Genomic DNA, 25492 nt, shown 5'->3' on the forward strand with positions numbered 1-25492 from the left:
TTAGTTCAATTTTGTTTACGCCATTTTATGTTTCTTTAGCTTTGGTTCTTTCAGTTTCAAGTTTTCGCACAAACATTAAGCAAAATATAGCAATTTACATGTACAAATAAAAAAAACAAAAAGAAAAATTAAAATTAAACCAATAATAATGTTTAAAAAAATGCATTTTTGCAAAAATTTTAATATGCGCAGTATAATATTTGCTTTCAAGTTAATTTTGAGGATCTGTGATCTTTGCTGCATACAAAATTAATAAATTATAACAAGAGCAAATGTCAAGCTTTTAAGTGTAAGCTGATCATATGTTAAGAACTTTTGTGCAATCTTATTACACAGCTTCTTATGCATTTATATTAATTTTCATTCATTTTTTTTATTATTTTTGACAAATGCTATTCAAAGCATATAAATAGCGATTAGCTATGTGTATGATTTGAGAGCAACATTAAAGATAAAAAACTGAACCGCATATTGAATGTTTTTAAGACAAATGGTATATACTACATACATACATATGTACTTCTATACATGCATATGTATTTCAAGTCTTGTATTTTATTTTAACAGTTGAATGAAAGCAAGAGCGTTTGAAATAATTTCAATGTATTTTTAAGATTTTAAACTAAATGTTCAAAATACAAAAAATCACACTAAACTGTAACCAAGCTAGCGTGTCGATGCATGCCCAAAACTTCCAGTCGTAAAAACAAAAATCAATTGAAAACTACTAAATAATTAAAAAGAAAAAGAACTAACCATAAACGGATACTACAGTAGCCATATACATATATACATAGCTATAGCCAACTTAATATGCCTAACACAAAACACAAAAGTTTAAGATATACATACATATTAATGTATACTTAACGCTGAAGAAATTACACGCAATCGCAAAAGAAAGAAAGAAAGAACGCTAAACAATAACAATAAATGCAATAACAAAATGTCAATAAAGCAAAAGAATATTTTTTTATATCAAGTGCATATACCAAATATAAATATATGTATATACATACTTATATATTTATGTGTATATACATGTGTATATAAAAGAAAAATATAAAAATAAAAGGCATAAAACAATAACCGAAATAAAGTGCAAACACTTCGTGCAAGTGACAACGTAATTTACTGTTCAAATACATAGCATTTTTGAGATTATCGATAGTTATGGTATACAAAAAGAAATGCCATAAAATCATGAATACATATACGATTTAGGTTAACAGCATATACACACATATAGTTATACGATTTGCTTCATACTAAACTATAAGAAGTACGTACTCAAGTGCAGCAGCATACAAATTGTTGAAATAATCAGCATTAAATTGCTAAATGAGCACTGTGCAAAAAGTTAATACATAATAACAATTTTATGCACACTGCATCATTTGCCAATTTCTCAGATTTTGTTTACAATTCTTCATCTCTTGAGCACTCATTACTTATTTCTGTCATGCTAAATACATACAAGACTTTAAATCTTTTCTGTTTAACTAAGAAAATACATACTTGCAGTAAAGTACAAATATTTCAAAACCTACTCACTAAATAAACAACAAGATAAGCACCCAAAATACAATATAAAGTACTTACTTACAAAACGAAGTATTAGCCAAAAGTTACACAAAAATGCAATAAGAAATAGTAAACCGCTTCATTACAAGTACTACATTTTAGATTAGCACGAACCGTAAAATTAGCATTTTTCAACTTTTCTCCAAACAAGCCTGACAGCTTATAATGAAATAAATAACCTTCAACATGCCATTGCAAATTTTAAACTTGGTGTTTTTTGATTTTACATTTAGTAGACGTATAAATCAATTATAAATTATAAAACAATAAGTTTATAAACAAACAAAAAAAAATGCAATAAATGACAAACAAAGGAAATTAAATCACTCAGGGATAAAGCCTCCAAACAAACAAAAAAAAACCAAAAAATTATACATTTAAAATGCAATATTTTAAATAAATGCTAATAAAGTATAAAAAATAACTTAAATATTAAAATGAAATTTATATGAAATGCTAAAATTTAAAGTTAATTATTTTAGTGTAAAGCAAATAACGTGTTAAAACCCATACAACAAAAACACAAAAAAAAACAACTAGAAATTTGCACAAGTTTTTTGGCATTTTATAAAGCATAAATGAAAAGAAACCATAAACCGCAGCGAAGCATAAACAGTAAATGAATATTATAATAATACAAGCATATTTTTCCAGAATATTTAACAATTGGTTTAGCGAAGGTATAACTGAGGTTAAAAAAAATAATTCAACTATAAACAGAAAATTAAAAAGAAAGACAAAACCAGTCCGTGCAACTCTTAGTGAATTTAAATGAAATGTATAACAATTTACATATGTATTTACAAAAGTAAAAAATAAATTACAAACGAAAGGTTTAGTACGGGGCGGCCAAAGATGAAGTTAGAATTGTAGTTAGGCAGCAACAGTTGAAACGACTTGATGAATTAGTATTTTTGAAAGTAGGCAGCAAGACAGGCGATAAAATCAAGTTTATAAAATGTAAAACTTTTTATATATACCATTTAAAATACACACAGATACACACAAACACACACACTCACATTGTATTGTATGTACTGTGTTTTATGTTTAGTGTGAGCGACAAGCTTTTAAAAAATAATACAAAAGAATGAAAAAGCTTACTACACTTTAAGGTTAGGTTTTCTGCGAAAGGACTGAAGTTAAGGCAACGTAGCGTTTAGAAAAAACAAAAATTGCGAGTGTTATGGACATGGAAGTGACCGAACAAATGAAAATGTGCACGCGTTTGGAGACGACATTGGTTTAAGATTTAGACATACTTACATACTATGTATTTTTGAGCTGAAAATAACTATAAAAAACAAAATGAAAAAAAAAAAAAGAAATAGAAATGTAAAAGTAAATAGTGCAACAAGTTATAAAAAGCAGCTAATATTTTTATAATTACGAGAAAATAAGTTAATTTGATTTTACTATGTTTAAATCATATACATACAATTCAAACTCGTTTAAGACAGTTACTGTTTGTGATCCAAATTTCTTTAAATCGCGTTCTACAAACTTTAATTAGCTGCAGTATACATATTAACTAGGATCAGCTGTTGTATGGCCAGGGTTTGAATTAATACAAGTGAGAAAGAACAGTAAATTGTACTTACCTAATATAAATGAAGATACAGACAAGCAAATACACAAAAAACAACACACTTTTAATTAAATTTACTTGAATTAAATAATAATAACGAGTATATATAACTTTGTACTTGAATAATATTTTATTTATATATACCTTAAGTCAATAAAACTTCTAATAAATTATAATCACCTAATGAAACATATGTTTTATTTTATTAGTAGCCGACCAGGCGAACTTTGTTTCGCATTAATTTGATGACTTCATATATCCCCAGAGTAATAATAAAACACTGGTGATTCAAATTTCGTGGTATCTCAACAAGTAATTGTCAACATCTAGTCAAATCATCAATCTACACGCATAAAAATTCCTAGAGCTTTCCTTATTCTTTTTTTCTTCTGAAATAGTTATGAACTCGAACTTAGTTGTAGAATGAAAAAAAACTTGTAAGAAATCCTGTCGTTGGATTGACCATCTTTATATTGAAGTGATATCCATCTTTTCGATGACAGAACATCAACGGGTATTAAAGTGCATCGACCGATAAGTCTTATAAATTCGCTGCAATTGGCCATCATTCCGTTGCTTGAGAATAATATCACGTGATTCCACATTATCACCAGTGCGACTTCATTGATAGTGGGAGCATTGAATTGTCTTGCATGGCTTCCAGCAGGTCTTTTGTCAGGTCTGAAAGCATTCACAATTGCAATTGTTCCCGCTCGATGGTGAATTCGCCCTTGAATCGGAATTTTGGGAAGCAATGAGAGTTTTTCCTTCATTCATAATAGAGAAACACCAATGCCTGGTTGATGAACAATCCGGCCCCAATAACGTCATTTGAAAGCATTCGTAGTATCTTTTTGAGCGTGCAACATGAACTTGTTTGATTGGCTTGCATTTCCACAAAGAAGCGAATATAATGAACTCCCAATTGTCAAATCTCACACTGACGTCTACAGCAAAGACTGTTGTAAACGTTAGCAGACTGTAGACGTTAACAGTGAGTTCACCTGTTGAGGCGCTAAAGGCTTTGCCGGAAGGAGACCTTGCTGAGATTCAGTTGCTCATATATACCATCGGACAGATGGCTATATCGACTCACTTTGTCCTGCTGTTCAAGAGTATAAAGAGGCCAGTCACGTCTCTTCTAATCCCTGTTATATGCATTTCCTAAACTTCATAACGTTTTCCATTATACAAACATTCAGCTCTGAGCTCTTGTTCAAACTAGACGTGCTCTGGTAAAAAAAAAACCAAAACATTTAAAAAATAAATAGTATAATAATTCAATAACAAATTTTTACGGAAATTTCATTTTACGGAAATTGTATTTTACAGAATTAATATCTTTCCCTAAAGTGGATGATAAACATTCAGGATACGCTCAGCCGGTCCCGGCTTTGGCGCAGGCTGGCCTCTATCCAATTAGTAAACTCCCAACTATTATGAAGAATTAAAAAAAAAACCGAGTTATTGAAACCACCATACACCAACAACAAATATTCACAGTTAAGGAAGTGTCCTCAGAGAAAAGTATTACATTAAATTAAATTACAGACATATAATCCTCAAGACGATATGTCTTGAAATCTTGCCAAAATGAAACAAGTGACTAAAGTTGATAATTAAATTTCAAGTTGAAATGTAAATTTCAAGTTACGTGGCCAAGCAGCAACTACGTTAGTCCTTATGCTTATTTTGTATATGAGCTGTAACTTATTGTTTCAATTGTGATTTAAATTTTGCATTTGTAAATTATTAAAATCAAATTATTAAGCCTATGCTGCTATTGATTTATATTTCTAAGTTTTCTTTTAGCTTGAGCTGTTGATTCATCTTTGTTATTTATGAACTGCTCTGTTTTTACAGCGGCAATTATTTGTAAATAATTTTATTACAACACTGACGTGTGTTTTTTTATATTATTGCATTATTGTTTTATTTAAAAGTCTAGTTTAACATTTAAAAATCAATCAATTTTATTATATATGTCGGAGAATGTAATATAAGTAGTATTTGAAGTGCGCGGGTAATATGGGATACAATGTATAGGCCCTGGTAGAGTGAGATTCCAGTTCTTAGGAGCTGGAATCGAACGTAGTTCCGTAGCGTCGCCAGTGATGGAAAATGATGAATGGTTACCGAATGTCAGTAAATGATAGCTAAGCAACGTGAAGTTGGCTTCAGCGACTGACACGGTGCAACCGGTCGGTCGAACAAGACGTTCGTTTCGCTTTACTAAAGAATAATTAATAAGTTAATAAGGCTGCATTGAAGAATAACGATGCCATTTTGGGAAACTGTAGAACTCAGTCTCCGACATATACATATTGTGAAATTAAATGTATCAATAATTAATTTTTGAAAGGCATTTCAGTATATTGTGGTAATATGCATATATAATCTCTTCTGATCAGTGTTGCCAGAATTTGAGAGGCAATATAAGCTAGATTGAGGAGAGTTGAGATTTCAGGTCGAAAAGTAGCAAAAAAAAAAAATAAATTCAATTATGAAGGCAATTGAACATTGGGCATAGTAAAAAAGCTAAAATGGCAACGCTGCTTCTGATGCGAAAGAGGTCCCTGTTGTCTCCTCTGCTAAGCATCGAGCAAAAATCTTCTTGTATAATCCACCCAAGTGCTCGATTCTGTCGTTGTTTGCGAAACGCAACGTGTGAAAATTTTCCTTAATGCTTTGTGGAGTGAAGCTTCTTTCGCTTCAGCGAGCTCCCTGCCAAAATAATTTAGCGAATGCGACTTTCCATACACATCTTCAAGAAATCCATCTCTAAGCTTCCTGTGCGTCTTATACCATATGTTTTTTTAGATGCGAAAAGCAATATAGTATGGCAATGTCTGGATTTAGGGTTTGTATTACTATTTCTATGGTTTTATAATTACATTTATTGCCATTCGCAATGAGGACAACTAGTTCCTTTTCCCTTCCAATGGCTTTCACCTCATCAATGCACTTGTTAATCAAATCGGCAATTTATTTATTGTCCTAACTACCCCGAATAGATCGGCCGCGAGAATTTGCCATCGATCGTCATGATAAGTATCAGAGCCAGTCCCACATTATCACAAAAGCCCTTACTGGGCAAGAACAGCTCATCGATGAGGAAGTAAAAGCCACCTGCTGGAACGCTTTGAAGCGATCTACGCCCATCCACTAGGCCCAGTGAAGTGCTCGGGCGGATTTTTCGCTAGCCTAGAATGTACAAAAATGAACAAAAATTAAAAGAAGAGCAATCACAGATTTGGCTGAAAGTTAGTTAATTTATCAGAAAGTTGAGCGAATTTCAAGTGCCGAACTGGCCTTTGAGTAGAGTAGCAGCATCTACAGCGAGAGATCCGGTGTACGATTTTCGGCGCATGCAAGTTTTTTGTTTTGTAATGTCATTTGTAAGTCATCGTTCGTGATATTGATATTATTGACGTTCAAATTTGCCCGCTTACATTCGATGGTTTTTTTTTGTCACTAAGATAATTTTCGATTGACAATTCATTTCATCATTTCATCTCTATTTGTACTGTGTAATTTATCTGACCTATGACCTGTGTACTATACCTGCAAATATTCTTTATCTTACTTTTTATTTTCTATTGGTGTTTGAGGTCTTGTTTTGTCAATAATAATTGTGGAACCTCGCAGCCTTTTTAATTTAATTTATTTTAAAACCCTTATCAATTTTTTCTAAGCAGTTTATCTATTTACTTGTACTGATAATTAGCCTAATTAGCTGAGCTTTTGTTTTGATAATTGAATATGTGTCTTGACCTTACTTTAATTTACTGGGCAGCACATTTAAATTTAAATCTTGCTCCATTGACCTAGTTAATCATTAAATTGCTGAGCTGACGTGCAATGCATATTTTCCCTCACATTACGACCGGTCATATTCAAAAGTATGAATGATTCCGGCCGCCAAAAAAAGGTATTATAGTTTAGTAGAGTATAAAATTTATTAGAATATAATTAGGTTAAGTCGCCAAATAGGTAACATATCTGAATAAATTGGAATTTTATAATTTTATATTTTCTTTTTTACAAATTTCAAAGGGTATAAAAAAATTTTTACTATTTGATTGGCGCAGGTACAGCTTACCATTTAAAAATATAACAGCACAATGCATACATTAAAGTTAAAAACATCATAATTAAAAACAAATTAATTAATTAATTAAACACATCATAATCGAACTAAAATCGGGATAAATAGGTTTTTTTTTCAATTATAAATTTTTTTTACAAGTTTATAAGCTTAATATTAATTATATAAGATTTCAATTTAAAAAGTTTTCTTCGATTAAAAATATTTGTTTTTAAATTTACTAATAATAAATCGTCTTGGCTTATTGACTTTTTATGTTGTGAGCCCTGCTATGTTATATTTAAGAGTCTTTACTTTTCTACTGCTTAAGCTACTGAACTATAAGGGAAATTGTTCATTCGTTCATCAGAGTAGCTCAACCGAACTAATTCTAAACGATTCGATTCACATCAGGGTAATGCCAGCCTAGTGTTTGCTTGGACTTTAATATATCGTATCAATGATGTATGGTTTTTTAAATAATATTTAAATAAACAATTAACCGCTTGATAAACACGTTTTTAATGATTTTCATATTACTTTTAATTAATTTCGTCCTATTTAAAATATTAGGATATTTACAGACGAACGTGGATAATATCGATAGTTAGATTCTTGAGCAATAAAAATCAAGAAAACTATCGATATTCGGTTTTTTTTTTAATGTTGTTGACAACCCTACCTGGGCGTCGACGTTGATTTTAACAACAATTCAATTACAATAAGATTATTAATTAAAAATGGCAGTATTAAGCTCCTGTTGGTCGCCCATAATTTGGTCCAATAATGTACGCACGGGCAGCTATTGCGTAGCAGCTTACACCTCGGCACTGTGCATGGTGCTGATTACTATAACGTGTTATATGCTGGCAGGTGGAGAGTCTGCGCAACTTTATTCGCCTCTCTTTGAAACGGATATAAGAACTTCCATGCCCATAGCAGGAGCTTTCTTTATCATATACTTCTTGTTGATCATAATATCATCGTACCTAGTCTATTACGGAATTAAGATAAGGTGAGATTAAAATTTAATATTATAACCAATATACTTGTATTGACTTATGATTTGTACAGTACACGAGGATGGTTGTTGCCATGGTTATTTTTGATGGGACTTGCGATACTGTTTCAATTCTGTTGGAGCCTCTGGTTAATTGGCGGCTACTATATATACGTACGTATACAAGTGTTCAATACAGTTTAAAATCTAATCGGTTAACTCTCCTCTCTTCTGTAGTTGGAGCAAACTTTCTCGGCGTTACTGAACTTTGTTTGGACGGCATATAATGTGAGTATTCAATGCACTGAAATTCAAATAATATTTATATTATTTCTCTGATATTAGATCTACTGCTGGTTGGTTGTGTTCTCGCAATATCAAATCTTTTTGGAAATTCAAAATCCTAATATCGAACTTCTAATGCCTTAGAGCGAGTATTCACGCCATTGCTTTTACATTCTTCGAATATTTTTAATGTAAGATATACATATTTGTAGTTATATAATATTTTGTAGCACACACATTCCGTCCATGACCATAGAAAACTTTACATGCCCAACGTGTCTTCTTAAACATATACATATATTTGTATTTTATACATGACAAATTGTAATACATTTTATAAAATTATACACATTAAAACGCATATTTGCTGCAACCTCACTCGTGTTTTCTTAATGTCTAGGCATATTCTAAATGTTAATAGAAATATAGTTTTAAAACACTTTCATACTCAAGATAATATTAATGTTTATTAGCATATGTTAAAATTAATTTTATACAGATACACTTCAAATGAAAATTGGCAAACCTCCGACCACGGAAAACATAAAATGTGTACAAGAGCGTTCAAATCTTATGTTAAAGCTAGTAAAAGAGAATTTACAACAACTACATAATTAGAAGTGAGTAATTTACAGAGCGATAGATTAGAGAGCAATCTCTAATCTGTAACTGTTTAGTGTTGGACACAAAATATCTTTGTGGGTTTGTTTAAGTTTTCTCTTCCTTCTCCTTGTTGTAGCGCTCCAGTTCCTTGAGAAACTGCGCTTTTGGCTTCATGACACTGGGACGCTCGCCGCGACAGTTCGGACAGAACCATTTGCCTTTTGGTTTGAAGACAAGCGAAACGCACGAGAAGTGAAACCACTCGATAGGGCATAAATCATTGTCGCAGAGTATCATCTCTCCAAATGAGATCTGCGAGAATTTTATTACGTTAATAAGTGAGCAGCTACGAATGTATTGTATAGTCTCTACAAACCTGGTTGCACACGCAATATGTGGGCTCATCTGGATCAATAGGATCAGGCGGTGGTGTTTCCTCGCGAGCATTCGCTGCTGTATTCATTGCGCCAGCGCCGCGTACCTTGCGTTTCTTCTTCTTGCCAGAATTATTGCCACCACCACCACTGGTGGAACCGCCTGCAAGGCTACTTGCAACATTTCCGCTTGCCATTTGTACACTGCTCTTACGCTGACCAACACCACCTACGCCGCCGCTGACCAAAGACGTCTTGCGATCGCTTCCATTCCCATTGCCACCTTCATTGGCCGAATTCGATTCATTACCGCCCATTTCCATTGAGTTTCCATTATTTGTTTGGCTCTCATTGCGCCGCCGGGAGCGCTTGCTGCCGGAGCGATGCAACTCGCCTCCACTACTGACCATAGATATGCCATTGCCCAAATGACGGTCATATGTTGGCGTCGAGTTCCCACCATTACTACTAACACCACCGCCAGAGCTTGAAGCACCCATAACCGAGAAAGCTATACTTCCGTAGTGCTCCTTTCCCACGACATGAGCTACACTGCTGCCTAGGCTATTACCATTCAGCCCACTGTTGCCTGTACTATTTGCTTGATCACGCATTGGACTCTGTAATCTCTGCAGCTTCGATGGCTGCCCATCATCCGTAAGTATGTAACTATCACGATCCTCCTTCAAGTCGAGATTATGCTGATCCGTATCTAGCTGTCTTACCTTCGCATCAATTATTTCTTGCAGATGGTTTACAATCTGCATCTTTTCATCTCCCAGCTCCTGCGCTTGTATTAGGCTCTGATGCATACGTGCATACGATCGGCTCTTGGAATCCGCCGAGCTCAACTGCGACACGTAGAGATCGTAGTAGTGGTCCACATCTCGTATTAGGCCTGCAAAAGGGAATAAACGTTGTAGGTTAGGTGGGAGGATTGGGCGGCCGTGGCCGCCATTTTCAATCTCACCTCTGTACTGAACGTCAATGTCGCGTATGCGAGAAAGCTGCCTCTGAACGTCGTCCGGCAGATTCTCCACTGAGTCCAGGTAATTGTCCACGTAGGTGGCGGATTTTATGGCCTCGGACTCTGATGCATACGCATGCATTTTAATTGTATTTGTTATTTTTACATATGCTGTGAAAAATACACACAAATATTGATGCGTAGGGTTGACAATACGAATTAAATTCTGTGTGACCGAAGTAAACACCAAAAAGTATATTGAATTTTGAGAATTTTTATTGTGGTGGCCGGTGGCGTTGAGTAGCCTGGTCACACCACTAAGAATCGTACAGCCGGTGAATGAGTATCGATATAATAAAACAATTTTCGACTTAATTATATGCCGAATCGTGCAATTCTATCATCACTGATATTTTGAACGTTGTGGGTGGTGGACGCTTTTTCCGCATTGTGTTTTTAAGTGTTTTTTAAAGTATATATTTAAAGTGAAGATGATCGCCGACGCCAAGTTTGATATGCCAGACACCAAGCCTAGCAGCAAGTAAGTCTTTGTCTTAACATTTACATACAAGAATCAAAAACAAAGAGACAGAAACAAAGGATTGTCCGCGATTTGCGATCACAAATGCATGCATACTATGTGTGTATGCGTTAAGAATCTCAATGTGTGCTTCTTTGTGCATGTAATTGCAACCACGGCTTGGCAATTCTTTTAAGAGCAATTATAATTGGAATGCCACCGCAAACGACTGCAGCACATATAAATTCTAGACTAGTCATCAAATACATATACATATATGTAATACTTTTGTGTGTATGACTCCTTTTTTAAGGTTAAAAATGCATATGTATGTGTGCTTTATAACTTTGCTTAATCTACCACCATAATGTTTTTCGTATTTGTGTTAACTGCACTGAAACCCTTAGAAAACGCCGTTGACAACTGATACCCGGAATATCCCACCCGGCTACCTGTATTCGGTGGTTCGACCATTTTCGTTTTTATGGTGGGTGGTTGACTATACATATAGAATATATACATACATATGTTTGCAATTAGTGCATTGTTTTTTTTTTTTTTTTTTTTCGTTCACATACACTTGCATACATATCTATTGATGTACATTTAAACTCATGGTGGTGCTTAAACAAGCTTGACAGCTGTGACCCGATAAAGTATTGATCGGCATCAACAGTCAACAGTCCAGCGCGTACTTGTCGTAAATGAGACTTGCAGCCGTCTTGGGTTTAAGGGACGCAATCAAAATTCTGGATGTTTTGTTGCATTATCTGTTTGCTCTTATCACCGAGAAGGGTCTAGAATGTAGGGTAATTTAGCTGTTCGCTCTTACTAACTCCGATGAAAATACATATGTATGTATGTAAGAATTATAAATCGTTGGCTTTGTTTGTGGCATGCTTAAGAATTAAAGTGGTCACGCGATATTATATACTCTGCTCCCCATCAACAACAAATGTGCATCGAGAAGAACAGTGCATTGAACCTAACTCTTGTCGATATTAGTGACTAAGACCTTGCTTGCATGCCGCATGCCTTTGTGTTTAGAATTGTTGTTGCTGCTGTCTAACGATTGTCAATTTTGATTTCCTTGTCTTAGCCTTAATTGAGGCGCGGCACACACACACACACACACATACACAGGGAAACAAAAGGAGAGAGTAAAACTATCCACTGTATTGAGCACTATAAATGTATTCATAAAATGTTCGCCGCCAAATGACTCATGTCTTGATAAATACTTTTCGAAGTCGCCGAGGCACAAGCCAGCTGTTGGTTGGCATATCTAAAATTTTAGCATATTTCGTTTTACACAAGCATTTGTACACATCTGAAAAGCAAATAGAGGAAGTTTATATGGAACTACCATTCAATGTATGCATATTTCACTTTAAGTGTTCAATGACTCGTATATAATGTATCAGTGAGGTCTTTTGGCAATTATAACAGGTCCATATTAGGCAGTGTTACCAAAATGTTATATATTATTGACAAACGCTTGACTTAACATGCACAGACCGGCCAAATCCGATTTCGATTTGATCAATTGGCTAATATCTCATTGCCACAGGAGCCATAAATAATTGTTGTAAGCAACATTTAAACAAATGTGTCAGCTTAGAACATACCTAACGCATTTTATGCAAATTATTAACTTTCTTATAAATACCACCTTGAATCAGATATTTTTTTTATTGATTTTGAATATATTAGAATTTTAAACACATGTTTTTGGTATAATCAAACAAAAGAATCATCCACTTTATTACTGGACGAAAGTTGGACAGCGATATAGATATGTTCGCAAAACTTGATTGGTTTAAAAGCACGCCCAGATTTTTGCAAACGATATGTAAATTTAATATGTGCAAAATTAACTAATTTTTGATGCCACATTAGAAATTTTGAAATTTGAAAACACTTGGAGCGCACTCATCAGACCAATAAACTTGTTAGCCTTGTGTTAGCCTTGTCTTGACACAAATATAAGGAATTTATTCCTTATTCCACGCTAAACAAGTGGACGCATTACCAGCCCAAACCACTATTAATTCTTACGGTAACGATATTTTGGAGTGTCATTTCAATGACTTCTAGTTTTAAATAGTGGAAATTTTATATGCAAGTATATACATCATTGAAAAGGTAATTTTATTACCTTAATATATAACAATATATACGTTTTATATAAATAGAACTGAATTAAGTCTAATTGAATAAAACTACTTTATGTGCATGAAATTATTTGACCATTATTAATTCGTACGGCACTAATATTTATTACGTAAAGCTTATAATGAATTTGTCATAATTGCATTGATTCGTTTTTGCAGTATATTTACGAGTCTTGTGCATTATTTTAGAGTTATAGTTTTGTTATATTTTAGTTAATCACAGAGCACCTAAAGTAAATTAATGAAACTTGTCATAATTTGGTCACTGTACGCAGAAAAAACAAGCGATTTTTGTCAAATTTATTCTAAAATGATCTTAAGGCAATCCCATTTAAGAATAAGGATTTGGGCTCAAATTTTTGGACCTTTGTCACATGCGCAACATTAACATTTTTTTTAAAAATATTAGCCGTTGTCTATAAAATTATTTTTATAATCTAAAAAATAGGTATTAATGTCCTTTTTACAGATTTAAATTATCAATATGCAATCCTAAAACAGTCTATAGATAGATAATGTTTAGTTGTAAGATTTGTATACTTATTGTTAGTCCCACTTTAAGAGAAGATTCAATAAAAAAAAGCAGCAATTGCGCCATCTATTAGCTATTTATCAGTGAACATTTTTAACATAACTTTAACAGGGCACATTTTAACATATCTCTTGAACAGTGCTTACTTTTTAACATAACGCTTAACAGAGAAGTGCAATTGCTCAAAATGACCGCTAGATGGCGGTCTGTGTCATTGTATTCGCTAGAAATAAGAAAAATTCAAAGAGTACAAGAATTCAACATGTAATTATAGCATTTTTGTTTTTGTAAACAAAATCACTTGAACTTTCTGCAAATAAAGTCTATTTTGCAAATTTAAAAACTGCCATATTTGCCATATTGCCATTTAGCTCTCTGGAGTCTTGCATAGTTGCGTTCACTTCCTTGTGTGCTAAAATATCTGCTGCCAAATTTATGTACATGTATGTATCTCCAGAAAGAGTGCAGTCTAATTCTGGCAACAATAACGAAGCCTACTTGAGTTTCAGGCTGAAACTTTCAGCATATGCATTTGGTGTGTATATTTAAAATATGGTTTGGTGTTTGGTGTTGTTGCCTCTTTAATTTGACTCATAAAATGCACGAATAGCTTGTGGCTAGTTATATGCAAAGCATTTGTGATGACACAACAAAAAACTACGTGTCTAAACTAAAACTTATCTGTACGGCATAAATGGCAACCGCATTTAATGGAACTTCTTTTGACTATTTCTTGTTTTTTGTTTTGAAATTTTCAAAGAAATCCGATTAAACTAAAAATGCAGCAGCATCTCGCACTCAAACTCAAACGCCTATGAACAGATTCCTTTCAACTACGAAAGCCGGTTATCTAACGTACTCATCAGCACAAATGTTGGAAAAACTGGCGTGTATAGCCAGCTACATTTCTATCTGTCTATCTGGCTGACTGTCTGTCTGTCCGTCCGTCCGTCCATCTGTAGCTATGACGCATCGTTCTGGAAGACTTTGGAAGCAAAGTTATTTATGTACAGCTAACGAATCTGATAGTATGTAGGTTTTCATGCCGACTTACATATATGTCATAATGCTCTGTACACAGATTAAGCTTAACTCTGATTTGGTTTTGGGATTTTCTTCTTGGTGACCCCCCACTGATTCGACATGTTCGTGATAAAGAATATTCAAATTTGTACGAGTTCACATCGCTGGCATAATCTAAAACAGCTACAGCTGTTATTCAATTAACCGTATTATCTCTGGCCTGCATATCCGAAGAATGGAGAGCGTGGATCAGAAGAAGGCTGCATCATGCTACATAATAACTGTCGTGCTTGTGACTGAGCGGATTTTCCACCCAGCCCCCCTCCCTGCTAATTGTGTGGCAAAGAGGCGAGAGGCTGCAATTATACAGATACATACATGGGTAACTTTTGTTGAGCGTCGGAGCTTCGTCGCATGGGCCGAGCTAAGAGGTGTACTAAACTGATTAGTGTTTTACTATATTTAACAAAAGTTTTCGGCTATGCCGAATTAAACACTCAAAGAGTGTAACAAATTCTTCCCCAAAAGCAGCAGACTGCACAATTTGAATTGCCTTTCACTTTGTGCTCAATAAAAAAAAAAAAAAAAAACAAAGTAAAAAACAAAAAATAAAAGAGTTTTCCCGTTTTAAACTGTTGGCAGTCAGTAAGTTTAAGTTTATGTGCGCACAATTCACTTTAGACCATCAGTTAATTTTTCTTTCTTTGTTTATGGACTTTTGTATTTGTTGTTTTTGTTATTGTAATATTCTTGACACACCTTAAGTAAACGTTTAAAAATCATTTGTGATTTGGTTTGTAGCTTGAAGCGTTTCAATTTCAAATTACTGCAGGTGTTATCTAATTACTTTATTTATAAGAAACAGCAGCCACGAGTGTGCGCTTGTTTCTGTGTGTTTAGACAGACTTTCTAATGAATCGCTTCGATAAGCCGAGCTTTAATACGCCCCAAAACGACGTATCAATAAATCAGCTAATGGACCAAAAACGTTTTCCACTTGACATTTTCAATTTTCGTCTCGAACGCCCACCGAACAATTAGTTTTAGTTTTAGTTGTGGTCTAACAATAATTGAACTGCTTGCTATTTTCGATGTCGATGTTGTTTCTTGGACATGAAACTAATTAAATGTCAAGGTTATTGTTTTTAACAAGCCTTAACAAGCACTTGGATATTGCCTATTTGGAAAATTGAATTAAGCAATGTATGTAGTACTTTAATCAAATGCTTATAAAGGGTTTAAAGCTACAAACTCATTAAAAAAGAAACTTGCAACATAGCAGCAGCAGCAGCAGCGGCAACTACACACATAACAAGCGTATTTAATATGTTGTGCACCAAATTTGTGTGTAGTTAGACTTTCTTTCTTGTTTAGTTAGTTAATATTTTGGGTTGCACGATTGCTAATTACTTTACCCCAATCTCTGGCATTAAGTGCTTTTAGCTTTGGTCAAGAGCCGCGCTCGCAGCTCCCAGCTCGAATGCGTTTTGGCTTGCAGAGAGAAAACTGTACTCATTTGTTTTCGGAAAACTAAAAAGTGATTAAATTTAAGGCAATAAGTTAAGACACAGGAAAAATGTTGTGCCTACAGCTATAATTAAAGCGAAATATAAATAAAAAGCCAAAGCAGAAATAAAACTAATGTGCATTGGATCAACACACACACACATAGATACTCTATCTAATTAGAGAAGTAAATATTAGAATGTTACAGAAAAAACGTTGATTTGTATCTTGATTATTTTTTTTTTATTTAATTGAAGAACTCTCGAAGCGCTTAACTCTACAAATAAAATTCACTTGAAAATCCACGATAATTTTTAAAATTCACCGCCAAAGCAAGCAGTGCTATTCCTCCTTTTGGAATATACTGCTTGAACACCAGGAGAAGTTGTTAAATCGTTAAGGATGGGCAAAATTAGCAATATTCGACATATTACCCAATTGACAAAATAGCTTTTAAATTTTTTAAATATAATTTTAAAAAAATTGTTAGTACGGCAAGCATCAGATGCATCAGATCAAATAAACTTTGCACGTATGTAAATAAAAATTTAGGGTAGGTGAGGCAGACAGACATACAGACAGACATACTTGCATACGAGTTAACATACATACAAAAGACGTGTGCAAGTGCAACTCAAAATTTTCACAACACAAAGCAGCTAGAGTTAGGTTTCAGCACAAAGCGCAAGTGCGAGAGCGAGAGAGCGCAGGTACCCGCAACGGTACTTTTAACTTTAATCAGCTGTAGTTTGTTTTCGTCTTATAGTTACTGTTCGTCATGCGCCACGTGTATATATAAAATACATACTAACATACACACACACACTCACTCATACTCAGAGTAAGCGAAGTGCGCTCTCTTTCTCTTCTATGCAAACAGGGAGTAGAGAGCGGCCTCTGTTGGACTAGTGGGGAACGATGAGACTTTTCGTCGTTCGTGCTCTGGCGTTTGTAATAAAATGCTTTTCACTTTTCCCGATGCACTCCAGTCGCAAGCTTCATATCGAAACGTTCGCACAGCGGAAAATATTTTAGCCAAAGCAGCAAAATATATAAAAAGTAGAGTGTCTCGGCTTTGTGAGAAGTTTATACGTATGCAAAAAACCCCAAACGCAAATACAAACACACGCACACTTCAATTAAACGCAAAAGCATAAGCGAAGCGAAGTGTCTTGTCGTTCTGAAAATATATTTCAGTTATCTAGTGAGTTCTGCTTGTTGTTGCTGGTGCTGCTGCTGCTGCTGTGTGTCAACTAAATTTAGTTTACATGCCCAAGAACTGCACCTAGAAGAGAGTAAGAGCGCAAGAGAGCTCTGAACAGAGTGTGTGTGTGTGTGTGTGTGTGTGTGTGTGTGTGTGGCCAGGACTTTGTCTCTCGCAGAAATTTATTGATTTTATGTTGCACACAGCATCCGCAGCCGAGTGCAACATCTATGAGTCATCATCAGCATCAACAGCAGAAGAGCCAAAGGAGCTTCCCCAATACATTTTGCAGTTGTCGTGTGCACAGTTCGATTTGCATTTGTTAGCTTCAAAATATATGTGTGAATTTTGCTAATTTGTAAATTTCTTTCCCGTGTAGAGTTTTTGAAATTAAACCAAAGCCTTAACTGTGCTCAAACAAACAAATCAAATTTTAAACAAAATGTCAACATACGCTGCTTTCAAACACGTTGAAATCTACAATGTTGGCAAAGCCAAGAAAAGGTAAGGACATGTTTAATTACATACTATATAGTATACAACAAAATTTTAGTATCATTTGCATGTGTGTGTGTGTGTGTGTGTGTGTGTGTTATGCATAAATTGATTAATTTATCGTACATTCACCTCTCCAGTCAACTCAACTTGACTGGGCCTGGGCTTCGGCTTGGGCTTGGGCTGGGGCTGGGGCTGGGGCGACCCACACAAGCACCACAAGTGGGCAGTGGAGAAGTACCATGTGTAATCTAGCAAGAACCTCTTTTCATGTCATCCACTGCCTTTGCGAAAAACCCATGCACCGCATTGATTTTTTTCTCCCTTTGTGTGGCTTTGTTTTTGTTAGTTTAGTAGTTTTTACTACCTACACTTTCTTTATGGCCAAAAGTGTGTCTCGCCCGTCTGGACTGACATGCTGTTGCAGTTGACTGCGGGGAATTTCAATGCTTATAATAATTTATTTTGTATGCATTTGGCTTAAAGTTATTAAATTGATTCATTTGCAATCCAATATATACTCGTATGTTATGCATCTATATGGGCAAATGAACGGTGTTTAAAGGCGTGAGTGTCTTTATATAGTGGTTGCATATTGGATATTTGATTTATGTTCTCTTAGCGCCGGCGGAAGTCAAGTCAATTACTTGTACTCATTAAGATTGAGGTTATAACTACTATATATAAATACTGAGAAATCTATAATATTTACCTTATAGCAGTTACTATGTCAACAAGCGTTGTTTGTTGCTGTTGCTTTTGCTTTGTTGCGCTGATATAGGTCAAGGAAGGCAAATAAATGTTATCAGCAAACCCATGTATACTGTATACATATATAAAAATAAACTGCCTAGTACCACATACACAAGTAGTTAATGTGCCTTTGTATAGGTTTGAACGCAAAACCTTTGCTAAGGATAAATGTGGCTCTAATAATCGGAAAACTTGAGCACATTATTTTGTGTGTTTTATTCGAGTTGCGCATGTTGAAATTCATTTCGCGTACCTCCTGGTGCCTGTCGTCTAAATTAAAGCTAAAGCTCAGGCGAATTAAGGGCTGTATATTGGAAATACCCTGCAAATAAAACTGTAGTGTGTTACATATTTACTAATTGGAAACTCACTCTCGAAATCGAAACTTGAACCTATCGATGGTATTAAGTGTTGCGGACTCCATAATTGTTTCATTGTTCAATATCCACGAGTAAAGTGAGTAATACAGAATGGGGCATGGTCATCTATGTAATCTTAGTGGCTACTACGAAACTTAATGTGTGTTGAGCCTGCGGCTGCCACGCCTGAAATACCAAACAATTTAAAAATTATGCAAATCAATCAAAGTTTTTTTTTTTAATAATTACTAAACTTTTGAAAATGAAAGAGCTTATGAGCTATGATTTGTACAAAACTTGTTTTAAAGCCAATGCAACAAAAGTTTTCTTTGCCGTCGCCGCCACCGCCGCCGCCGCTGTCGTTCGTTGCGCTTTCTACGCAACTAATCGATCGTCAAGCAAATTATTTTTCAAACGCGAACATCACTATCGATAATTGACAATCTCTAGCCTCTTATGCTATATCCTCAGCCTCAGCGGCTGCCTCAGCAAGGTAATTATTAATTTTTCATACGCTGTTGATCGCGCTGTCTCTTTTGGCTTTGGCTAACTGTTTCTCCAACTGGTTCGATTGTTACCATGATAAGTAGGCAGCAAATTTAACACACAGCAATAGCAATGCTGTGAGTTTAATGAGAATTTTTCACCACTCGAATTTCGAATTGCAGCGTTCAAACTGAAGCTCGAAATTACCTTTTGATTACAATTTTAATTAATTATGCATTGCATAGTTAAAACACACAAAATGAAAATGAAAGTTGCCGCATAAAAGTTACAATTTGATCGATTGTTCCTATGGGAGGTGGTACCCCATTGTGTTGTGTGCGTGTGCGTGTGCGTGTGTGTGTTTATCACGGCTATATATCGACATTATCGGCAAACTCCAAACCAACTGCGGTTGAGTGCATTGAGCAGGGAAAGTATTGCATTATGGTCCATCAAATCATAGGAAAAATGTTTTATGGATTGCAAATGAACAAAAGAAGGCAAACAATATTAACAGCAAGCGCCAAACCACACTAAAAATTGTTTGCCTTCCGTTAAAATTTCATTAATTTCTTCTCTTGCGTTTTGTTGTTTTATGTTGTGCTTTTTTCTGCCGTTTTTTTCTTTCATAATTTTTCTCTCATTTGTTTGTGGTTGCACGACAAGAGATGTTGCTGTTGCTATTGCTGCTGCTGCTGCTGCTGCTGCTGGACACGTAGATAGTTTTAAATGAAACACAGAGCATAGCATTGGGGCTAACAATAATGATGCGCTTGAGCAGAGATCACTGCAATATCCAATGCATGCAACCAATTTAAAAAACAACAAACCCAAATTCATTGCAAACAATGAACGTAGACTTATAAACAATAACCCGGACGTACTGTGTGTGTGTGTGTGTGTGTTTGTGTTGCAGACGAATGAACTGGAACTTTTAAACAGTCAATCATGCAACCAGCATTTTGGACCATTCCAATGGGCAAGGTGCATTGCCGCCGCATGATTGCTGCAACCAGCAACAGCAACATTAACAGCAATTGCCACTCACAGATAGTCAGCCCCATACGATAGAAGCATGAGCACATTTTTCAAATAACTTGTAAACAAATGTACACTTAAACACGTAAAGCAAAAAGAAAACGCTTCCGGGCTTAAGGGCCAACCCCAAATTCGAACCCGCAGAGGCGTGTGGGCATGGCCGGAGGTGCACATGGAGTGGAGACCCCGCCGCGTGCAACTGCACTGAAGTTGAAGTTGACGTTGAAAAACCCCATAAAAATCAATTTCTACATATGCCAAAGCCGCAAAGCCACTCTTTGGCCAAAATGCCTTAAGCTGTTTGCAAAATTCGCTGTTAAATAAATAATAAAAGCCAACAATTGTCTGTAATTTTTCACAAGCTTGCTTTAGAAAATCTTTGAATTGAAATTTCCAGCGAATTTCCAAACTGTTGTTATTGTTGCTGTTGCTGCTGCTGCTTTGATGCTCCCTTGTGGCAACTATCACTTGATGGGTTTGTGGATTTTAAACAACTTTTACTCGCAGGCTTTTAATCAGAAGTGCCTCCAATACTTCAAGCAGCAGCCTTTCCTTTCGCTCTTGCTTGCTCCAGAGCTGGCCGCCGCCGTTCGATACAATTCGACACACATTAAATTTTGTCTCCAAAACACTATAGTTAGGTAAAAGCTCTATGCTGCACTTCAACTTTGTCTGTGCTGTGTAGCAATGAATGGCAAATGAACTCAGCTACCAACTACCTGCAACGGCGGGGACCTGCCGATCAGGTTTTCCGTCTAGCTTGCCGCACATTCTCTCGCTGTTGCTGTTTCTGGCAAGCCGCAAGCCGCCAGGCGGCAAGGCGGCTAGCTGTGTAGCTGTTTTCATTCACACAATCAATAGATCTAAACTCATAAATTGAGCATTATAATATAAAATTAATTTGCATTGCTTACAACAACTGAAATAGTATATATGTTATTTGATTTCATTTATTTGCAGAGTATCTCGCCCACCAGGTGGTGGCTCAAGCGACATATTTGGCGCCGAGTTGCCGCAAACCCCACGCAACTCAAAGAATCGCATGGCCTCAAATATATTCTCGTGTGAGAAAGACTCGGCTCTCAAGAATAATGGTGAGCAGCAAAAATTCTAGTTAATAAATAGTTAAACTAATTACAGTTATGTGCTTAAAGGCAGACATTTCTTATTATTTGCTTTACTCTTTCAAACTGCAAATTATGCCTTATGTCGAGTTACCTTTTACCCTCCAAAAGAAACGCGCGTGTGTGTGTGTGTGTGTGTGTGTGTGTGTGTGTGTGTGTGTGTCTTAGAAGCCAAGATATTGTCTGCTGAACTGTTATTGAACGTAATTCTTTTTCTTTTCCCCCTCTCTTTCTCTCTCTCTTTTTTTCTATGTATCTTTACAGTACGACAAGGAGCTCATAGATTCTATTTTACGGGTATATACATATATGCGATATGCAAAAAACCCGTTATAAATACAAAATTTTATTTGGTTCAATTCCCTTTGAGTTACCAGAGCACAAACTTACACAACACAACACAAAGTCCAAAATGCAATAATACTTACCTTCTAACTTAAACTTTCCTGCACACGGCTGCATTTGAAACCCCATTTGGATAAACTCACTTAAGCGCTTACAATTAAAAATAAAAACTACTTTCATAGTTTTAAAGCCCCCCCCCCACCATCCCAACATTTTGATTTATTAACATTTCAATTTAGTAAACAATGACGCAATAACGAATGCATAACAATGGCAAATTATCACCGAAAACAAAAGCAAAAGTATTTAATTTTCCCACAAAAACTAACAAGCTCACAGTGTGCATAGCTTTTACCCTTTTGTGAACAAATAAGACAAATTTCATATTTGACAGCTTTCAAAATGGGCTGATGCTTGTAGCGGATTACTTATGGGAAAACCGAATCTTTAAGCCTGGTCTTAAGATAGCTTTAGCAATTTGACAGTTGCGCGTATCAATATATATTTTTATATATTTAAGTATTTTATGCAAAAATATTGAACAGCTTTGGGACAATTTCTTGCGTACTTTCACTTCAACTTTCACAATCAAAAAATAAAAGTTTGGTACTCCATATTTCAAGCCAATCAATGTGTGTTTCGAAATGCGCCTTAAAGTTTTTAAATATAGTATAATGCGCGTATACGCCCTTTAGTCGGGTAGACCAGTTCCCAGTCCCCAGTCCCCAGTCCCCAGTTTTCCCCACATGGTTGCAGGGTATATTATAGCTGGGCACTCTATACTTCATAGCTGCACTTTTTGTTCATGACAATTTGTTTATAGAGCACGCTAATTTACACTAATTTCTTTTTTGTTCAATTGAAATTCTTAATTTATAACAAACGCAACTCGTTGAATCCTTTTTCACAAACACAGGTGATGGACCACGTCGTGGCCAAAAGACTGTAGACTCGTACTCTCGTCTGTTTGGTGAGCCGGCACGCCCCATTACCCCTGCCAATAATCACACGAAGAGCAGCATTCCATTTGGACAGAATGGCGAGGGTGGAGCAAAGCAATTGCTCATCAACAACAAGAACTATAATGGCAAGAGTGGTTCGGTGTCTTCGGCATCCTCATCAGTGTCTTCTTCAACTGAGAATCTCAAAATTCATGTTGGCCTCAGAGCTGGTAAGTTGAACAACAATTAATGTTATATCACATAACTTACATATATGGGAATAGTTTGTAGACAAATGAGCACAAAGAGTAGTCTTAAGTTTTCATGTCAGATTTATATACGTGTTATATTGGAATACATCAGCAACAGATTCAGTTTCAGCTTCGTATGCAAGTTGAATACAGCTACAACTAGAACAGTAAAAAATTAACTTAAACCTCCAACTTTACATGTATATTTTATAGAATAATTAAATATTCTTCAAATATTGACCGTCATATAGCACAAATATGAGCAGTAAGTATTTGTGTCTGAATGTAAGCGCCAGCTCCATATTTAATGAAAAGCAGCAATAGCTCAAAATATACAAAAGCCTTCAACATACGCACGAGATCCAGATTGCCCATTGACACCAATACCAAGCGTTGTGCCAGAGCCACCAGTGGATATATTGGATGTTGACTTGCCGTGCGTAGACGCCGACATTGGGCCCGTACCTGAAGATAATAAATCATATACAGAGTCTGATAAGCACGACGTGCATCTGCAAACTCGTCGCGACTCTAGCACTAATTCAGAGCAGGCATACTCGTTTGATAAAATGGCAGCAGAGCCCGATTTTAAGGAGCCCATAGGCGTATGCCTTGATTGTCCAGAGATGCAGCATATACCGTGCATCAAGATTGAGAGCAGAGACGATGCCTCTAGAAATCCCATAACGGGCTTGGGCTTGAATGGAGATGGTGTGGGGGGTCTCAAGCCGAAGAAACTAAAGCTACGAGGTGGGAGGTCCACAAATTTTATTCCCATATAGACATGCATTCCATATTGTATTCATATTTCTCAATTCTCAACTTATCTAATCAATCAATTTTCTACAGAGGGCAATCCCGTCACTGGTGAGGGTTACAAGCCTGGTGCAACGGATTATATCCAGCATACACCTGTCGGTGGAACTCCGGTGATCAACAAGAATCGCGTACCACCTGGTGGTTACTCTTCGGGTCTTTGGTAATGCTTTGACACTGGAAACAATTGGGGAATTAGGATTGATGTGCCCAGGAAATGAACAGACAACCGACAACCCAGCAAAAATAAAAACCAAATTAAACAAAAAAAATTATCTCTATCCTATATAAACATACGAAATTGAGATAAACTGCCCCCCCCAAATAATACGAGCAACAGAGCATACCTACATCAATTAGGAATCAAACCACTTTAAAGAGAGTTCTATATATACATACGATATATATTGAGAATGGCACCGTCCTGAATATTATTCGGCGACCTTTTGGGCGTTTTATTTTCTTAAATATCTAACGATTTAACTTGAAAGATAATAACGTTCCAGCATAATAACCAGTTAATAAATTATAGTGGACCCGATGGCTCAAATTTGTATCGTATCTTTTGTTAACTCAATTACAATATCATAATATAAGCAATCATTTCATTTACATAAATTCAAATTCACAAACTCATCAACTTTTACATAAACTATGTATGTAATACCGCAAACATTTTATAATTTGTAATAAATGCAAATCATTCAAGCAGTAACCATAAGAACATAACTCACATCCATAAAATACACTACGATATTTATATACATACTCGAATACCCTTTATAAAAAGGATTTTGTAGAAATCAAAGAAAAATTAATAAGCATATGCATCATATTAAATGCCTAAATAATTAACTTTATTTTAAATGTAACAACACCACATTCATACTTATTTATATCAATGTATACACACACAACACACACACATTCATATAAATACGTATATTACAAAGAAAGAAGTATGTACGTCTGCGCATGTGCTCAACGTAATAAAATAAAGAATTAACTTAAATTTGTCTGTCTTTTATTATTAATTTGTCATCATCATTATACCAAGAAATTATTTGTTTCGGCGGCGCAGAACGATGTCACTCTGCAACAGAAAGGCCTCTAAAAATAATCTGCTCTATGGATATGTATGTCTTTCGGCTTGCCAGAGCTGTCAGAGCTTTATAATTTTACTTGGCAATTATTATAAACAATTCAAACGAAAAGAAAGTACGCAAAGCCTTTGCGCAAAACTTGATTTCACCAAACAAAACTAAGAAAGAAGCAAACGCAGACTGGTGCCGACGGTCTTCAAGGCATGCAAGACTGATTCCGAGGGCAAGTATATGTATCATGAACACCAAAGCAACTTATTCAATATAGTGCATACTGACGACTTGGTATAAATAAACACAGATTTGAGCAATTATAATTAATATTGTATGTTTC

The 25492-nt window shown here is 35.4% G+C and overlaps 3 protein-coding genes across 8 annotated transcripts; 2 read left to right on the forward strand and 1 right to left on the reverse strand.

The window, feature by feature from the left end:
* Nucleotides 1-7938: 7938 nt before the first annotated feature.
* On the forward strand, nt 7939-8917 carry LOC108601795. The gene is made up of 4 exons (XM_017989731.1): nt 7939-8274; nt 8334-8433; nt 8497-8547; nt 8605-8917. The coding sequence occupies exons 1-4, from the start codon at nt 8000-8002 to the stop codon at nt 8686-8688; spliced, it is 510 nt and encodes a 169-aa protein (XP_017845220.1). The 5' UTR covers nt 7939-7999; the 3' UTR covers nt 8689-8917.
* Nucleotides 8918-8989: 72 nt separating this feature from the next.
* LOC108601794 (inhibitor of growth protein 2) lies at nt 8990-10713 on the reverse strand. The gene is made up of 3 exons (XM_017989730.2): nt 10492-10713; nt 9524-10419; nt 8990-9459 (listed from the first exon to the last, which is right to left on the reverse strand). Exons 1-3 carry the CDS (start codon nt 10628-10630, stop codon nt 9253-9255), a joined length of 1242 nt encoding a protein of 413 aa, XP_017845219.1. The 5' UTR covers nt 10631-10713; the 3' UTR covers nt 8990-9252.
* A 189-nt stretch (nt 10714-10902) lies between these two features.
* LOC108604172 (microtubule-associated protein Jupiter) lies at nt 10903-24347 on the forward strand. Of its 6 annotated transcripts, none has more exons than XM_017993505.2 (5): nt 10903-11029; nt 21539-21672; nt 21967-21999; nt 22964-23218; nt 24089-24347. In XM_017993505.2, exons 1-5 carry the CDS (start codon nt 10980-10982, stop codon nt 24220-24222), a joined length of 606 nt encoding a protein of 201 aa, XP_017848994.1. In that variant the 5' UTR covers nt 10903-10979; the 3' UTR covers nt 24223-24347. The 6 variants fall into 6 exon arrangements, with proteins under 6 accessions (XP_017848994.1, XP_017848993.1, XP_017848995.1 ...); XM_017993504.2 differs by lacking the exon at nt 10903-11029 and adding an exon at nt 17849-17951; XM_017993506.2 differs by lacking the exons at nt 10903-11029; nt 21967-21999 and adding an exon at nt 17850-17951.
* Nucleotides 24348-25492: the final 1145 nt, after the last annotated feature.

The sequence above is a fragment of the Drosophila busckii genome, chromosome 3R (genome assembly GCF_011750605.1).
Source record: "Drosophila busckii strain San Diego stock center, stock number 13000-0081.31 chromosome 3R, ASM1175060v1, whole genome shotgun sequence".
Taxonomy (NCBI): domain Eukaryota; kingdom Metazoa; phylum Arthropoda; class Insecta; order Diptera; family Drosophilidae; genus Drosophila; species Drosophila busckii.

Coding starts and splice junctions, on each gene's coding strand:
- LOC108601795 (XM_017989731.1), top strand. CDS start 8,000: ATGGCAGTATTAAGCTCCTGTTGGTCGCCCATAATTTGGTCCAATAAT. Junction 8,434..8,496: donor TTGGCGGCTACTATATATAC/GTACGTATACAA, acceptor TCTCTTCTGTAG/TTGGAGCAAACTTTCTCGGC. Junction 8,548..8,604: donor TTGTTTGGACGGCATATAAT/GTGAGTATTCAA, acceptor CTCTGATATTAG/ATCTACTGCTGGTTGGTTGT.
- LOC108601794 (XM_017989730.2), bottom strand. CDS start 10,630: ATGCATGCGTATGCATCAGAGTCCGAGGCCATAAAATCCGCCACCTAC. Junction 10,420..10,491: donor CATTGACGTTCAGTACAGAG/GTGAGATTGAAA, acceptor TCCCTTTTGCAG/GCCTAATACGAGATGTGGAC. Junction 9,460..9,523: donor CATATTGCGTGTGCAACCAG/GTTTGTAGAGAC, acceptor AAATTCTCGCAG/ATCTCATTTGGAGAGATGAT.
- LOC108604172 (XM_017993504.2), top strand. CDS start 17,890: ATGTCAACATACGCTGCTTTCAAACACGTTGAAATCTACAATGTTGGC. Junction 17,952..21,538: donor GTTGGCAAAGCCAAGAAAAG/GTAAGGACATGT, acceptor ATTTATTTGCAG/AGTATCTCGCCCACCAGGTG. Junction 23,219..24,088: donor TCATGTTGGCCTCAGAGCTG/GTAAGTTGAACA, acceptor AATTTTCTACAG/AGGGCAATCCCGTCACTGGT.